General features: G+C 40.3%; 1 protein-coding gene across 3 annotated transcripts in view; it reads left to right on the forward strand.

Annotated features, from left to right (window-relative positions):
- Nucleotides 1-18976, forward strand: part of CRB1 (crumbs cell polarity complex component 1) — a 96437-nt gene that overhangs the window by 67331 nt on the left and 10130 nt on the right. For 2 of the 3 annotated variants that reach the window (XM_079313477.1, XM_079313479.1), the window contains exons 8-11: nt 85-250; nt 2551-3457; nt 4682-4810; nt 7589-7715. In XM_079313477.1, coding sequence (XP_079169603.1) covers nt 85-250; nt 2551-3457; nt 4682-4810; nt 7589-7715 — 1329 coding nt within the window. Of the gene's footprint in view, nt 1-84; nt 251-2550; nt 3458-4681; nt 4811-7588; nt 7716-15534; nt 17687-18976 lie in introns of those variants that run through there. The other variant, XM_079313478.1, reaches the window with a different exon arrangement.

Genomic DNA, 18976 nt, shown 5'->3' on the forward strand with positions numbered 1-18976 from the left:
TTTGCCAAGCAGTCCCCCATGCCTAGGGTTGGGTGTCCAACAGCCTTGACTCATACCAAGGTTCTCTCTTCTCCTTCCCCACAGTCCAACCCTTGCCACAATGGTGGTGTGTGCTATTCCATCTGGGATGATTTCACCTGCACATGCCCTCCCAACACGGTGGGGAAGGCGTGTGAGGAGGTGAAGTGGTGTGAGCTTGGGCCCTGTCCTCATGAAGCACAATGCCAGCTGGTGCACCAAGGATTTGAATGTAGGTACATTTCAGTTATTCAAATCATCTTTGGATATTAGCAGCAATAGGCATTTTCAGCAGCAGTTCATTGAAACAAAGTATTCACTGCTTTTAAAGTTCATTCAAATGCTGTTTCTGTACTAAAATAATAGTTATGTCAGTTTTAAATAGTGCTAATGGGTTTGACCTACCAAACCCAGCAATTGTCCCCCAGACCCCCTGACTCAGACACTGATGTTTACAGGAAATTTGGTTTTGGCTTACTCAGCCCAACTAGTCAGGTTGTCCAATAGACCAGTACATTGCCCTCACACTTCCACTGCAAAGACTTAAGAGGATAACCAGTGTTGGATTAACCTTGGCATGTTCTCCATCCTCCTGAAAACACAAGCTACATAACTTACATTGCATAATTTGATTTTCTTAAATCTTAAATAGCTTTGGAGAAAGTCACCTCAATACCTGCAGCACAGTTATTCAAGCAGTGCCTTCCTAAGAAGCACCTGCATGCCAAGCTGTCCATTTGAAAACTGATGACCATTAGCTGCCTTAGGATCACTGGTCACTCTGCACATCTCTTTCCTTCTCCACTTTCCTTCTCCTTCCCACCCTGGAGTGGAATTGAAAAAGACAAGTAAGGATTTTTATGATTTTTTTTTTCATTTTTCTACCCAATAAAGCCCTGACAAAAGGCTGTGAGAGAAGGTAAATACCCACTCAGTCTGATGGAAGCTGTCAGAATGGCTGACTCTTAGGAAAGGGAAGGCTGGTCAACAAAAGGTCTCTATCATAGACAGACCAATATATTATTTTTATGCAGATTGTTAGGATCAGCATTGCAGCTGTAGCTACAATGTAGCTGTAATTAAAATAATTGTTCCTTCTCTCAGAGAATATTTAATATTAACATCAGAATACATTCTCTTATAAAACTCACTATTGCATATTAGGGTAGAACAGAAACACTCCGAGACAGTGAAGTGAAAAGTACCTGAACTGTTTCCTTCTGCTGAAGTCAAGTTCATTTACACTTTCAGTTACTCAAGGTCATCCCCTTTAGATTTCTGTGCTGGCTTACATGACAACAGTAGGGAGTTTCCCTAACAGATATTAAAATATTCCTGTATGACAGGACTGCATTTTTAACTAGTTGTATTCTTAGCTACAGGATAAACTTCTTGTTCAACACAGGATAACAAAACAAAAGCTTTCCTAGGAGGTGAGTTCTCTGCCTTGTGCCTTCTGCTAAAAAAACTCAGCAGGCTTGTGAGATATTTGAAAAAAACAGGAATAATCTTGAAAAACTCAGATTCTCCTTTTAGTATGATTTCCTCAGAGGAAACTTTTTCTATGAGAAAGACACCACATTTGATAGACCAGAAAATGCAGTTACACCTCTGCTGCCTTGGCATCAGGATATGAAGCCAATAAATTCATACTGGGACTCCCAGGGTTCTTTTCCTTAAGATTTACTAAGCCCAGAGATAGTACAGAAACCCATCTTATCTCAGATCTTTCAAAGCAATTTTTTTCTGAAGTACAGACAGAAGACATTCCTTCCTGTCTCTCCTCCCTGTCTATAATCCTCAGAACATTTAAATTTACAGCCCAGTAAGTAAGTGCATTTTAGTGGAAACCATGCTAATGAAAGGTGTCAAATACCTTTGTGAAGATGTCCATAAAGCTGCCACAACGTTGCCCATCAATTTTCACTCACAGCAGTGTGAGCTGAGTTCTGCTGCCCTCCCAGTCCCACCAGCACAGGGCTGTGGCAGTGCCTGCCCACCAGGAAAAGCTGGCTTCCTACATGATATGCATGACTCTGCTCACAGGGATTTCAAAGGGCTGTCCATCAACTCATTTCCATTAAATTAATCTTTTTGCATCGGTGAGGTGAAATTGGCATCCAATCAAATACTTCATAAAACATCTTAAGACACATCTAAGAAAAAAGGAACTGGGAAGAAATGTTCACCCTATCCAGATCTGTCATGGGGAGTAACTAGCTGTACTTACGAAACTATTGTAAAATGAAAAATGTATGTCTTTTTCTGAAATAGAGAGGTAAGAGTAATGTAGAATTGTATATTAGAGTGATAACCTGAGATGATGCAAAGCAGAACTCTGGATGTCATTATAGCTGATGCTGGCACTGCCCTGTAGTTTCCACAGCCATGAGGGGCAGACCAGGATAACTGAAACACTGGTGGGATTGGCTGTCTTCCAGCAAACCCCAAGGCAGTTATAAATGGCATGAGCACCAGAGAGGCATTGCTTGGTGTAAAACTGGCCTGTTTCTGCATTGCTGTCCTGCTCAGGTCTGGCTAACGCGGTGTTCAGCGGCCGCAGCAGCGCGATATTTTACAGAAGCAACGGGAAGATCAGCAGAGACCTCACCAATGTCGCCTTTGGCTTTCGAACCAGGGACACTGACGTGATCCTGCTGTACGCAGAGAGGGAGCCCGAGTTTGTCATCATCAGTATCCACAACTCCAAACTCCTGTTTCAATTGCAAAGTGGCAACAGCTTCTACAGGCTGACCCTTGCGAGTTCAGTGCCTGTGAGCGATGGCAAGTGGCACCGAGTGATGGTCTCCATGGTGGAGCCCCTGTCCCAGTCCTCCAGGTGGCACATGGATATAGACAACAAGAAAGACACAGCAACCAGCACAGCTGCTGCAGGAAGCCTCAACTTTCTAAGAGAAGAGACAGACATCTACGTGGCTGACAGGGCTTTTGACAGCCTGGATGGCCTGCGAGGGTGCATGAGCACCATAGAGATCAGCGGCATTTATCTCTCGTACTTTGAAAATGCTGACATCCCTACTAAAAAACCTCAAGAGGAGCAATTTCTCAAAATATCTGCAAACCCTGCTCTCACTGGCTGCTTGCAGGCAGATTTCTGCAGCTCTGACCCCTGTATGCATGGGGGAATATGTGAAGACTCGTACACTTCCTACCGCTGCGTGTGTCCCGATGGATGGACTGGCACCTACTGTGAAGTCAACATTGATGAGTGCTCCTCAAACCCCTGCATCCATGGGAACTGCACAGATGGCATTGCCTCCTATGAGTGCAGCTGTGAGCCTGGATACACTGGGGAGAGCTGTGAGGAGGACATAGACGAGTGCCATGGCCACCAGTGCGTGAATGGGGCCACCTGTGTGGATGAGATTAATGGATACTCCTGCCTGTGTGCTGCCAACTTCACGGGGAGGTTCTGCAGGTAATGTAAACAAGGCTGATCCACAGGATTCTTGTCAAGTCTCTTCTGAAGGGCTCTTATATTCCCTGATGTCTTTGCTTTAAACACAGATGTTTTGCATCTGTATCTGTATTAATCATGGCTGCAGAGTCGATGTAGGAAGAGCATAGAAAGTTGTACAGATCAATTAGATGTGGACTGAAACAGTGGAGAGCTGCCAGCTGAGGCAGAGACTGATGAGCCAAGGATTGAAAGAACAAGGCAAAACTCTCTTCCCTATTCTGCTGCCAACATTGGTCCTGTGAACTCGCTGATGACAAGATTACAAGTCTCCCAGAGCTTGAAAATACATGCGCTACATCTTATTTTTATAAAAAAAAAATCTGGAAGTTTTTAAATCTCTAAAATGATACTTTATAAGAGTATATAGCTCTATAAACACAGGAATTCCAAGTCAGTATGAGAAAATAACAGTAGGAAAAGAAGTTGTTTTTCTCCCCACCCACAGGATCTTTTCTGGGTTGGTCTTTTCCTCCCAGCTTACTCTCAGTCCTGGTGGCTGCAAACACCACACAGCCCACTTTTGTTATTGCTTCTGACACTGCTCACATGCTATTTCCTATTCTTCCCAGACTCTCTTCTAGAAAGGCTGTAGACTTATCCCTTTAACTGCCCTTCTTTGCACACCCATAAAATTCTCCCCTCTAAGGATGTCCAGTTCCTCTCCAAGAAGGCAAAATCCTTCTCCTTCCTTCAGAGGACTCCAACAAAGGAGGCAGACAGACAGTCATCTTCATGCTACTGAACCACAATCTTTTAGGATATAATTACTAAAATTGACATGTTTTGTTGACTTTTTCAGAGTAGTGAGAACATCCTCAGATTTAGAGATGCCTCACGGTGGCCCAGTATTTTTTATCTTGTATGTTAAGTCTGTCTCTTTTGAATTTTTATACTAAGCTGTCCAGGTATGACACAGAACTACATTAATAATGTAAGTAGAGTGATGTCCATTTTATTTTTATTCAATGAGAAATGAATAATTAATTTGCCAGTAAATACTTGGGAAAAAAAAACCCAACTAAATTCATCAAATAAAAAAGTTAGGCAAAACATGTTCTGGGAGTCCTAAATCTGAGTTCCAGCTGTCATTCCTTTGGGCAATACCCTGCTTCCCTGCTGCAGCTCAGACATCCAGAAACAAGGAGAGTGCAAATAACTGCTGCTGCCTTCTTGTTTGCCCAGGTATCGAAGATTACCTTACACAGTTTGTGGGAATGAAGAGAGGAACCTCACATGTTTCAACTATGGCAACTGCACCGACCTTGGGGACGAGCTGACCTGCATGTGCCTGCCAGGCTTTGTGGGAGAACGGTGAGAGCCTTTGTCCTGCACATCTTTGGGGAGCACCTCTTCCAAAAGCTCTTCCACACCTCTGGAGCAGAGCCCTCTGGCAGAAATACAGACAAAGCAGCTGTTTAAGTGCAGCAGCTCCTTGCCAGAGTGACTCTGAGGGTGTGAAGTATTGTGGTTTTAGACCAAAATCACAAATTAATGCAGCCAGGTTTAGTCCAGTGCAGCACCAGTAATCCAGCCCAAGATATTATTTCTCAAGCAGCACTGCACACTTGCTTCTCTGTGCCTTTTTCTGCTGCTGTGCTGAATTTTCATGTGACAAATCAAAAGGTTGCCTTTCCATAGGTGGGGACACAAACACACATATCCTGCTCATACACATAAACTGCTACATGCTCTGGCACATGAATATGCAAAGCTGTTTCATTTGCACATGTCTGTGCTGTGAATACACAGTCTGTTCTATCACAGGGGTGGTAAGAGGAGGCATACCTGGTGTCATGGTGTACCATGGTGTACTCACTGAGTGCTGAAGGGTGAAAACAGAATGATGGCTTTTAGAAGAGGTTAAGGAATACTTTGCACAATTTATTGTTTAGCCTAGAACAAAGGGACCTACCTCACAGGGATATTTGTATTTTGTAGCACAATTCACACTTAATACTGGGCTTCAAAGAGCTCTGGAGCAGGGAGGGCTTAGAGCCTCAGGGCATCAGGTGCTACAGAAACCTAGGAAGGCAATGTCCCAGTCATAGCCTGAACAGGTAAGGGCATTTTAGATACAGAGACAGGAAAAATTGTACACACTCCTGGTGAAACTAGCATTCTGTCAGAGTATAATATCCAAAAGTTCAACAGGACCAAGTTGTAACACAGAAAATTTCCCAGCAAAAGGTTTTCATCTTCTCAAAAACTAATGAGCCCACTGATTTTGTGGAAAGAGTAAAGTAGGCTATAAAAGACTTGAAATGAAGATTTCCACCCACTCAATGCACAGTGTAGTTGGCAGACACACTTGAATTGCACTGTTAACAGCCAGGTCACCTGTGTACCACCTCACAATATTCAACAAGGGGGAAAGCATACAATACAATAAAATTTTAAGAATTAAAGCATATTCATAGCCACTTCTGCACTGTGCATATTTCTTGGGACTTCAAGGCAGCAGGAAAGCACTTTTTCCTTCTCCCTTCCCTGCCAGCCTACTTGCTAACTGCAGCTTTGGGAATGAGCCTTCCTTCCCTCCATGCACAGGCTGGCAATAATCTCTCTTTACAGCTCCCAGGGCTCTCATACTGAGCAGCAGTGCTGTGCCCAGCGAGCTGCACGGGGCTGCCTGGGGCAGCCAGGCACTCTTCTCCAGCCCTCAAATCCACCACTTGGCCTTTGTTCCTCCAGCCTGCCAAACCATAAACCAGCAGTGCTTCCATGCTTGGAGGTCTCCCCTTTTTTTAATTTTTTTTTTTTCAGAATGAATTCAAATATATATCCATTAATAAGAAAATTAAAACTAAACCCCTTTGTATATTTGTATATCACATTAAAAAAGCCTAATGAACTTAATAGCAGGCAGAAAGGTAAATGTGTAAAGATTAATCTCCATAAAAGAAGGTAGAGCTCTCTCTCAAAAACAAATCTGTCATTTAACAGGCTGGAACTTTTAAAATTACATAAAGGGAGTCAGGTTTTCAAGGGTTTCTGAAACTCAGCTGGATTCAGGGACTTGATTCTCTGGAAGATTTGAGAGGTTGTTGGTTTTTTAAAATTTGCATAGGTAATTTCATAGCTATACAATTTTTATACATTGGATAAATAACTTAGCTCATGCAGTATATGAATATAATTTACCATTTAAGGAAGCTATTGAAAGAAGTTTAGATTAAAAGAGTAAAATGTTCAGTATAAAAAATGCTCTTCTCTGATGTAAGATTAAAATTGTATTCTTGGTTATGAATATGACTGAACAAAGCAATTCCTTATAATTCAGAGAGAGTTTCTTCTCCAAGTATATATCTGCATTTTTACCTGGAAAAAGTAGGATTAACTGTTGGCATTATTTGATAAAAGAAAGCAGGGAATTAAAAGGGAACATTGTCAGAGCAGAAAATCACCAAATTAGTAGTTTTCAGGCAATCTTACACATCCCTCATTATCCTTCCATTGGCTGCCTTGAGAAATTATAACCCAAATTTCCTGTATCACTAGAATTAGCTCAAAATAATTTAATAATACAAATTAAGGCTTTTGAAACTTGTCCTGCACCATTCTTACCTTTTTGGGGCCCATCTCAGAGAGACTCGATAGGAAATTGTGCTGGGATCTATTGGCACTCCAAATTGAGGGAAGAAATAAAAAGGTTAAAAAAAAACCAAAACAAAAAGCAGGTGAATATTTCCAGGAGCACTCAGCTGGGAAAAACACACATTTGTTGGACTTATATCCAGACTAATGAGAAGGAAACTGTGCCCTCAGCTTCCTGGAACAATGAAAAGGACAAGCAAGCTGTCAGCAGGACTTGCAGCAGAGCTGGCTCTGAAATTATATAGGAACTTGCATTGCACCTTGCTAAGCACCATTAACCATGAAGTTCTTTACAGAGATGAAATCACCTGCTTAACTGTCTGTGCTTGAAGGCCACAGAGGAAGTTCAGGATCTGAGTGGGGCTAGTTCAAAAACCCACAAACACGTGTGGAAATACCCCCCAGAGCATCTTCCTCTCCCTCCCTCCCGCACCAAGGGTCTGAATTAGAGAAGTGCCCGCTCGTTTCAGAGCTGACCTTGCATCTCCCCCGCAGGTGTGAGAAGGACATTGACGAGTGCAGCTCTGACCCGTGTCTGAACGGGGGCCTGTGCCAGAACCTGATCAACAAGTTCCACTGCCTGTGCGACGTGAACTTCGCCGGCGACCGCTGCGAGATCGATGTAAGCGACCTCTCCTTTTTTGTCTCTCTGCTCCTGTGGCAGAATCTCTTTCAGCTTCTCTCCTATCTCATTCTGCGAATGGATGATGAGCCAGCAGTCGAGTGGGGTGATCAGGAAGACTATTGAGCAGTCTTTAAACTTTTGTGTTTTACTGCAGCAGAAGATGCCTTGACTAAAGCAATACATATATCAGAGTTTTAAAACTTGTTTTCTATTTCTTGGAATGGTTTTTCTATGAATCGCTTCAGACCTGGTTTAGTTAATTGATTTAGTTTTAGAACAAATGCTAGCAGATATTACAGAGCATCTCACCACGTGGACACTGCCAGGGTGACAGTGGGACAACTAACAGGCAACAGAGCTGTCACATTACTGAGGGTGGCATTCAAACCCTACTGCAATGAGTGGCAAAGACTCACTGCCTTCAATAATTCTAATCTTAAATTAAATCTTCCAGGTAGTCACTATCTCTACATCACACACCATGTTTATTGGTTTATCATACTGTTCCTTTAGCAGTTAGGCCTGACACCTGTGAAATCATGCAGGATATTTCTGGATAATTAGGTAATGGTTTGGATTAGCAATTGACAACATGCTGAGGAGGCTCCTACATCCATCTGAATTAGTGTCAATCCTGCACTGATATCACTAATCCTGATCCTCTGCTCCAGTAGCCTCTACACCTCCAATGTATTATATTGAGATAAAATGCAACCATCTTAATCTTTACCAACATTTCCCCTTTCAAGAATGGCCCAATGAATATCTCAGATTTGAAAATCACATATTTGTTGTTTGTTTAAAGATTGCTATAACTTTAAGTAAATCTGTTTATTTATTAGTAGAACAGTGTCAACAGGCAAAAAACAGAGACGAGATTTTTCCTTCTTAAGAAACAAGCAAGGTAATGGGGTTGGACATACATAGATCCTTAAAGGAATGAAAAAAAGGGATCTGAAAATTATGAGTGCCAGGAGGTTTAGCAAAAATATTATAGCAAAATATCTTTGTAGTTGCCTTTGAGAGTGCAGACACAACTGAAATTCATTGTTCAATACTAAACATTTGTAAAAAGTGAGATTTGGGTTTTTTAAAAAACATTCATTAAGGCAAAACCCCCATTTATGAATGATGAAATAATTTATTTGCATATTCACTATTTTATTTGCATAGATCATCCCTGTTAGTCATTTGAATAGTGTCCTTGGGAGAGGATTTGAAGGAATAAGCCTGTATAGGGTGGTGTTGTGTTATTCAGCTGTGTGGCAGGTAGCAGAGTTATGGGGAAGATTAACCCATACTGGGAGGTTTCTGACTCCAGAGGGAACCATTTATCATTTGGGGAAGTCCTTGAAATCACTGATATCAGTTTCCCCCACTTCAAACCTGATCCTGTTCCTTCATCAGTCCTGCCTAACTCACAGTGGGCTGGACCTGGAAACTGGACCTGGATTGGTGCATCCAGGAAAAGCCAATCTCTGGAAATCTCCAGTGACATCAGGACACCCTGAGGTGTCTGAGTACAATGTTAAGGTTTCTGTTTTGCCACAGAAGGATATGGATCACACATTAATCAAGACTATGTTTTACATTCCACCTTTACTAAATGCTCCCAAGTCTGGTTTTTTTTAAATTTTTTTTTTCCTGAGTACCATTCAGCACAGAATGCAGCAACATTTGTGCTGTTAAAAACCCTACTCCTATTTTAGGGTGCAGGAAAAAAAAATATACAAACTTTTGCACATTTGTGGAAAAAAGTTATGATTCATCCCTTTCACATATTCCTGTTCCTAGTATCTGCCTTAGTATGAAAATTAAGAATATACCTATGAGAATTGTACACAAGGATAATTTCTTTGCTGGCTTTCTCATACGTGAAAACTCATTAGGGAAATTTTTTTGTTGAACTCTTATTAAAAATAATTATAAATAATTTTATATTATCTATATTCACAAATTTAGCAAAAAAAATTTTTCCTCTTCATAAGCAATCAATAAACACTAGATGGGAATGCACTGGAGATGAAATTAATGTAGCAGTGCAACCAAAACAAGGCTGCATTTTGGATTTTTTCTATTCCAATGAAAATAGAGTTTTGGAAAATTTGGTTTGTATGGGAAAATTTAAAATAATAACATTGTATTTGGAACATCTTTGGAATTTAATTCCAAACTGTAGCTTTCATTTAATCATAGCTAAAAACATTATCAGTATTATTGAAAGGAAAAATGAAAAATGAATCACGAATTAGTTGAAGTAAAAACTATCCTATTTCAAAATGCTTACTGAAGACATAGAAATAAGAAATGTTAAAAATTCAAATGAAAAAAGTTCTGATACTAATCAAAGTTGTTCAAACCATTTTAACAATTTTTTTTTTTTCTTAAACAACCATAATTAAGAAAATAATAAAATTTGGTTTGGTTTTATTTTCTCACTGGGTTTAGTTCAGTTTCCACATAATTAAATTGAAACATTATGTACTTTATAGAATATGCACTACAGGACACACTAAGGAAAAATTTCATCATGATCTTAAAACTGAAGAAAGATAGAAAACAATAAATGTGATAACAGTATGTCTGACATTAGACTTATATCCAAAATGTGAAAACAAAAAGAATTCATTTGTATAGAGATTCCAGTGCTCTTTCTATTCAATATTCACTTGATATGAGTCTTTATGCAATATTAAACACGGGTTTATATGAATTTACAATATGCAAGTCACTAATCTAAACTCTATTAGCAGGGCATCAGTTCATTCTTTCTCTTACTGAAAACACTCACCTGTAATTGAATTCTTTCCTTCCTCTAATGCCTTGTCATCATGAGACATCCCCTGGCCTCAGAAATGCTGCTCTCTTCCTCTTTGTATTTCTGTATCCTCAACTGCATTGTGCACGTGTACATAAATTTCCTACCTTTATATACCAAATAAACCTTCTGCCTTTGTCTCTATGTCTGCTCCTCATTTCCTGCTGATGGCTCTGTTCATTTGCTTTCAGTGTGCCATGTCTTCTGAACACTTCACAGGAGCACCTCACACCAACCAAGGCTGCTTCATCCCAGAGTTTTCCAGGAGTTCTGGAAGGGCAGAGCCAGGCAGGTGCTTCCCCCTCAGCCACCCCAACCACTCCAGCTGCAGTCCTGCAGACTTGATATTTCTAGTTTCAAGAGTCAAAAAATAAATGTAAAAAATTCAGATTAAGATTTTTTAAGAGATGTGGGTGTCAAACAATTAAAGAGAAACAGGTATAGAAGCAACCATTAAAAAAAGCTGGATGAATAATGACACTGAGTACTAACCTTTTTGTAAAAACATCCATTGTTAGGATTTTTTAGAATCCAAGATGGTGGAAATACCACTATTCATGTTTGATATTCAGATACAATAGCAAGATCTTCATGCATCTCCAGTATTGCAATTGTATTTCAAATCTTTTAATAGTTGATTTTTTTTTTTAATTAAGAACAGAAACTCCCTCCTGAGTTCATACTTTTGTGGAAAATTAGTATTTATTTAAAAAAAGGAAATGTCAAAACACACTCCTGCTAACTTGGGCATTGAGAAGAGGTTGGGAAATCATCATCTCAACATACTCAGAATGAGAGGAGGGATACAAGACATGTACATGAAAGAAAGTCAAAAAGCAAGGTCATGATTTTTGGATGTGATGCTCCATGCTGGTAAAAGATCCCTCTGTGATACTGAGACTCAAAGTGTTTTTCAGATGCCAGTGACTGTCATTCATAAAGCTGGATAATGAGAAGTAACAGTGTTTGGGCTTCAGGCAGAATTAAGATTTCTGAAAAGAGGGGGAGGACAGCAGTGATGGATACACTGGAAAGGAGAGCAAAGGGATTTGCATCAGCTGTGGGATGAATGGAAGCAGATTCTTCTCTGTGTTTGGGAGATACACGAGGGGTATTTCACTGAGCAGGTGTCTCCAGGGAATGGCAGATTGCCTTGACTGACCATTGTTCTTAATTCTGGCCCTTAAAAACCAGGCTCTGACTGAGCCCTGTCTGCAGCCACATCTTATGACAGCTTTAACCACAAAGAGCCCACGTGTTTGTGAATTTGAAAATATCCTTCATGCATACTTATTTAGACTTCCTTACTCCCAGATTACTGAGGAAACTAGATCCAATAATCATTTACTCACTGCATGTGACTACAGTACATTGGTGAACCTAAAAATAGGAAAAAATCTGCTTCAAACTAAGAGTGATGAAATAAGATTTCATTCTTTCTTTGCAAATATTTTTTCTGTCCTGACAGCTAAAAGTTCAGCCAAGAGGGCATTTTACTTGTTTCTATTAACTTTCAGCAGTTGAACTTACATATTTATATCTTGAGTTAGTGATTCTCCCTAAAAATAATGAAACTCTTGTTTGCTATAAATTATTCAAAATTTCTACTTCAAAACCCACAAGGCCTGGTTCTAAGAACTATAACCCTAAAAAGGCAATGAAACAAAAGCTGCAGCAAATCTTCTTTCTTTACTGGGATTACTATCAGTTGAAATGGATCTCCAGGGAGTAAAGACAAAAGCCAGGGTTGGGTTGTGTGTTTCAGGAGTGCCCAGAGCCCCATTAGACTGGGAGCACATCCTGCCAGGGCTGTGTCCTGCTGGTGCTGGCAAACAGCTCCAGCTGAGCTTTGAAACTGCTCCTTGAACATTGTCACCAGCAGCACCTTTGGGACAGCACTCTGTCACTAAACACACCCCCTCTCCTATTGTACATGTGAATATACATGAGTCTTCAAAGTGGAGGTGGATTTCATGTCCCAGAGTTAAAGTTCTCCTTGGTTCACAGAGCTGCTGCTTCCCTGCTCTCTTCCAGCTGGTACCATTCCATCCTCCTGGGCACAAGGACAAGCATCATGCACTGCAGGTTATGATTCACACTTCATGTCATTAAAAATACACTGATAAGCATGTTGGATATGTTCAATATTGAATCTAAATTCAATAAAACTCTCTCAGGCTTCCATAGCACAGACACAGGGAATTTTGATTGAATCTGCTCTACAGTGATTAGCTAATGTATTCATTAACTGGAAGGGTTAGTAATATGAACGTAGCAAATGATACTTAATTACAATAATTAATGCCTGGTGATTCATGAATAATGCATTCCATAGCTATTTACATATTCATACTTATGAGGCTATTAATGGCTAATTATCATTTGACTAAAAGACATGGACATCAGGAATGTAACAACCAGACTGTTTTCCCCCAGTCTCACTGTGGCTTTACCTGCCTGTCTTGCTCTTGCACACCTCTAACTTGTACTTCGCACACAAAAACATCAACAGCATTTTGTTTATAAGGCCTGTAGAGTGATCTAATGGCAATTACAACCCATGCAGGTGAAGTTTCCACTCTGCACCAGTTCTAAGCCAGCACTCCCATCAGTTTCTGTCTGGAGATTGCAAAACTTTGAAAGCACTTTGTTCTCTTCACCATCAGTATAGATTTATTCTTGTCCTGGATTTATGCTCTTTCCTACTGTGAATGGTTAGGACATGTTCATATTTTAGATTTTTTTAATCTGTGAGATTAGGGTAGAAACATTGGAAAAAACAGGAAAATTGGAAAATTAGTGTAGCTATGTTGGAACCTTCAAACTGAAAAATTCTACCCCAATATCTGGTATTTCTGCTCCTATATACATATTTCAGCCTCTCTATAAGCTAGACCTTGCTAGACTTCCCAAGAGAAGACCTTGAGAGCAATAGCTGAATAAAAATAAAACATAATTAAAAAAAAAATTAATAAAAAGTCATATTAAATATATGTTAAGGCATTTCAGCTGCCAGCCTCAGCAGTGTGGTAAATGAACAAGTTTACTTGTTAGCTGGGTAAGTCAGCTAAACCTGAAAAGTGCAGCCAGCCTGAGTTTCAGTGAGTTTCACTCACCTGCTGCTCATCCTCAAGGAGCTGTGGGTGCCCCAGGGAAGGGAAGGAAGAGAAGGAAATAAACACCCTGGGCTGTGTAACTCACACCCTGCAAGGCTGCTGCTGGCAGCATAAAGGGCATTTCCTGGCACTTCTGATTTACTCTCTGTAGAGTGAATTTATCTCTTCTGATTTACTCTCTGTAGAGTAAATTTATCTCTTCTGATTTACTCCTGTAGTGCCTTCCCAGGTTTGAGAAAACCCTCGTCAGGCAACTGTTTGCACAGCACAGGTAAACTTGTCACAGGCTGATGGCAGGCTGTTGAAATAAGATGATTTCAATGACTGAAGTAAACTTTCAGAATCAGCATAACTGAGCTGGGAAAAGGCTGGAGTTGATTTGTTTTCACATCATTTGTGTGGTTGCAGATTACTCACCATGGCAGAATTGTTACCACTGATGGTAGGAGCCAGAGAGGGCTCAGCTTTATTCCAGTGCCAGGTCGAATGTGGGGTAAGAAGAAACATCCTTAGATTTATAAAATGAGCAGCTCTGCTCTGAAAGTCATTGGAAATATCACAATGCCATTTTTGCAGTTGTTTTTCAGAGCAGAACAATGCCTTAATACCCTTTGCTATTTTGTATTAGTCTGCATTCAAAACATAGGATTTAACTAAAACTTCTAAAAGGATATTGCATGAAACATATTTAATGTGTGTCACAACATAAGGTACAAAAATATTAGGATGCAAAGACAATAAGGTTATCAAATGTGTCCTAGCTGGGAAACACAAGGAAGCTCTTCACAAGGCCGGGATTACTGCATGCCTCAGTGCAAAGCAGCTGAATATTTAATGTGCATGGTAAATATAAGCAGAAAAGGGAGCCCAGATGACATATGACAGCATAACACTCTGCAGTACAGGAATCAGCTCAAGCACAGTGTTCCCATAACACTTCAGCATTCAAACTAACACATTTTGTCTGTACACCATCCTTTCTGTTGCAATGGCATTGTCTTCTCTATCCTCACCTTCTGATGTTTGCCCTGTGGACCCACATCACATGGGTATTTACTTCAGTCATTGCTCAGTTTATAACACATTCATGCACTCTGTGCCTGCATTGTTCAGATACTAAATTTTATGTCTTTTTTTTTCTTATATGCTTCATGAGACCTAATGCTCTCTTCTATTTTTTCAGTTCTTGATATGAAACTCCATTCCTAATCACATCTGTAAAAAATTACACACTTTACTAGGCTTATGGAATATTACTCTACTAAAAAGGAATAAAAACAATTCCTGCTCCTGAGAAACTGAAAAATATTTTGGTTTCCAATGATCAAGAACATTTATCTACTTTGATACAGAAATGAGAGGCACAGCTTATTACACAGATATCTGAATATTCTACCAATCTAAATGTTCAGCAAACAAAACAGGCATTAAATCTATTCAAATCATATTTGGTTGAACAAATTATTCAGTTTTCCAAAAAAATAAGGGCACTGAAGTAAAAAATGTGATACTGCTGTAATTCAAAGGACAAGGAAATCAGCAGATTTACAAATCTTTGTAATTAGTAAGAGTGAAAAAATTTTGCACCAGTGGAGACTGCTTTGATTGTTGGTGGTCCCTGGGAAATGGTAGGATAGAGATTCTGGAGGTTCTCAAACACATTAATACTTTGGGGTTTAATTTATCCATTACAGAAATAAATGGAAATACTTCTCTGTCTGGGGAAGCACAGGTAACATCACAAGCTGTCCTCTTACCTCCAATGGACAGGACCCTCTGTTCCCTCTTCTCCAAGCATTAAGCACTTGTGGGTGAATTAAAGTTGTGGTTGTTTCCCCCAGCTCCCTGTAACAAGATCTTTTCTCCCCTGTTGGTTTTGTAGCAGTTCTGCAGGAACAGGATGCACAGTGTGAGCACAGCCTGGCTGACACCTGGGAGCTGATAATCTTGGAACAGCACCAACAAAAAAACACAACAAAAAACCACAACCAGCCAACCAAGAAACACCCAACAACACACAACAAAAAACACACGCGCAAAAACCCCAACACCCCCAAAAAACCTCCCAACCCAAGCCAAAATAAACTCCAAAGAAAAACCCAAACCTGCTCCCAATTAAAATCAATGACAAACTAGAGAGTAAGCTCTGGGAGGGCCTGGCAACACCACCTCTTCTGCAAGGCTAATTTCCCTTTGTATTCACCAATGCTAATGCATGTGTCTGTTTTATCTAGGCTCACTCTAATCCCCCAGTGAAATGGCAGCACAGGCACAGAGTTTATACAGGGATGTCACTGTTCCTTTTTTTATCCCAAATGCTACCATTTTGTGAGCTAATCAGAATATTGCACACGAGAATCAGGAGGACACTGTGCTCATGGAAAATTGCGCTTGGTCCTTTCTTATTTTGTTTTATTGTTTCCTTTAATTAAATACAAACCTGATTCAGGCTGAAAGAAAACACTTGGTCAAGGTAGACCTAATGCCAGTAATAAAGTGGTGTCTTCTATCACTTTCTACAGGTTTGGAAGTTCCTATCCCACCCAAATTTTCCCCTGTGCTTTCAGTAGTTGATGCTGTCAGTGGAACCCCAGTGATAGCTGTGGGTTCTACAGCCTGGGGAAAGATGAGTCAGTGCTGCCTGTGCTGCCATTTCTGGAAACCACCAAAAAGGTGGTTCTGAAGGAGATCCTGGAGGTACAAAGTGATACTGAGGGAAGTGAAATTACACAAATAAGGAAAATCATAAATTAAATGGATTTGTAAAAGTCAGATGGGGACAGCACTGACCACTTGGGGCTGTATCTGAATACAGGAAAAATCACTCCATTAATTCAAGTGAATTCTTGGGCCACCTCTGTAAGGTGCCCAAGTGTTGTTATCTTGTTCTTCACCAGGAACTGGACAGAGAGAGAGAGCACAGTCCACCCCAGGATGCTTTAAACACTTTAAAACTCTTAAAGCATTATTGGTAGAACCTGCTGCTAACCAATGATCTCCAAAACACTGAAGTTCTCTAGATGGAGTATTCAGGAAAGCTGAATCTTCATTCAGTATCAGCTACTCACTCTGCCTTGGAGGAGCACTCAGGCTGCTCAGACTGCAACTGGCCTGGACTCAGAGACCTGAAACAACTTATTTCACTTCCAGAAAGTTTTGAGTCAAAGATTTCTAACTTTGGATCATTTCTTCTTATCCTCTCCTAAAACTACTTACAAAGGAGGAAGCAGAAGTATTCTTTCAGGAGAAAACACTAATGTATGAAACTTCTGGCAAAATATATATAACTTGCCTGATTTTCTGATTACTTTGCTAATACATATAAATTTGGGAATATTTTAAGCAGAGATGCAAGTATCAACCAGAAGAGTAACTCAGAGCCATACAAAAAAGCATTTTGGAAATCACTTTAATTGAATTAAATGCCTTATTTGTGGTATGAAAAATATAGATAGACAGCAAGCAAAATGTCAGGTCTGAGAGACTTCAGAGTGGAACTTTGTGACAGAGGGTGAACAACCTCCAAGCACTGCAGCACAACCACAGCCAGGTGCTTTAACAGATGGGTCATCACTGGTTTGAGGCAGTTACCAGTGGTGAGGCTGGTGGAGCCAGATCCTTCCAATATCTGAAAATACATAAAACCAAAGGAGGCTTGAATCTGTAACAGTCCCACAGGGCAGGGGAAGAGCCTCAGGAAGAGAGGAGTGAGGACTGTGCTCAAGGGTATTTTCCTGAGAGGAGTCACTGCCTGGGTTCCTGGGAAGGAGCACCTGTCCTGCTGCTCAGCCAATAAATAACAACAGGTCAGTTGAGGTGGAAATGTGAGTTTGGCCTAAGTGTAGACTGTAAACCCATAGCAGGCACATATGAGGGATTTATTACCAGTTAAAATGCAATATTGCAGTTTAAACAACAGAGAATGCCATACTTCACTCTAAAAAAAATATATCATACTGTAAAAATATCTGGTGGCAACAGCTCCATGAAAGAGCAGCTGTCAGGCCAAGTTCTCTTGCTCAGGGCTTGCTGCATCACTGCACCAGGAACTGCACAAATTCCACAAGGCAGAGCCTGCAGGGCACACCCTGAGCCACTGCTGGAGCTGGGCTGTGCTGCCCTGCTCTGACTGACAGGCAGAGTTTAGGCAGAGGGAACAGAGTCCATCACCATTTCCACTATGGTCATGGGCTAACTGTGTTTCTAATTCATGCCTCAGTCCCCCTCTCTGGCCAAAGCTGCTTTAAGGCACTCTCCAAACTGGAATGGTGTGTAAGAGATAAGGCATCAAGGATGGTGCTGAGGAGGAGCCACTCAGGCTGCCTGTGAGACAGCAGACACTCAAATCTGAGACAGGTGCCAGAAATGCCTCACACCTACAGACAAAGGTGCCCTGAGCTCCTGCACTGTAGAAAATGCTGCTTTCAGCCTGTATTGAGGAGATCTGAGTTAATCATCTGAGTCAAACAGACCTGGGTGAGTTGCCTCAGAGTCAGGACACCTTGCCTTGGAGGACCAGAAGTAAATTCAGTGAGCTGGGTCACCAGATTTTTTTTTTATTTCCAAGAAGGATGATCATGAAGAAAATATGAAAGTATAGGAATTATTCTTAAAAGAAAGACATTGATAGGGTTGCCATTCCTTCCCAGCATATCAGGGTAAAACTCTCTAATCTGAAGAACAATGTATTTTCTGTTAGCTATCTTTAGGTGGCAGTAAGGTAAAAGCATGGAATAGAAAGTTAAAAGAAATTTCTACTGTATTTTCAGAGACCTTTCTCTCATGTGCTGTGCTGGCTGTAATACAGAAAGAGACTTTCTAAAACATTTGCATCTTCAGCAGATACCCAAAAAGCAATTATCAACGTTGGCTTCACCCAGCTCACATTCAGATGCAAACCTGTTGAATAACAGCAATATTAATACAATTATATTAACACATTGATACAATGATAGATGTTATATTAGGTATGCAGTACTTAATCCAAGAATCCCTGAGGACCGTGGTGAGATTCAGAGGTAGACACACACTCACAGAATTCTATCAAGAAAATGAAAGAATACTTAAAATAAATTAAAAAAAAAAAGATAAAAAATAACTCTGCTAACAAATAAAAAAGTCTAATCAAGTATGAATAATTATTAATACAGCAGTTTTTAGAATTTTTTTTTTTACACTTTAGCTACTTGCACCTCTTCCAAAGTCTCTCCTGAGCTAAACCATAATGATTTTTGTTGTGTCAAATCAACTTCCTACTCGAAACAAAAAAAAAAAAAAAAAATCAGCCAGTGGGATAAAAACACGCTGGAATTTTCTTGAGGAAT

The sequence above is a fragment of the Erithacus rubecula genome, assembly GCF_903797595.1.
Source record: "Erithacus rubecula genome assembly, chromosome: 10".
NCBI classification, from domain to species: Eukaryota; Metazoa; Chordata; class Aves; order Passeriformes; family Muscicapidae; genus Erithacus; species Erithacus rubecula.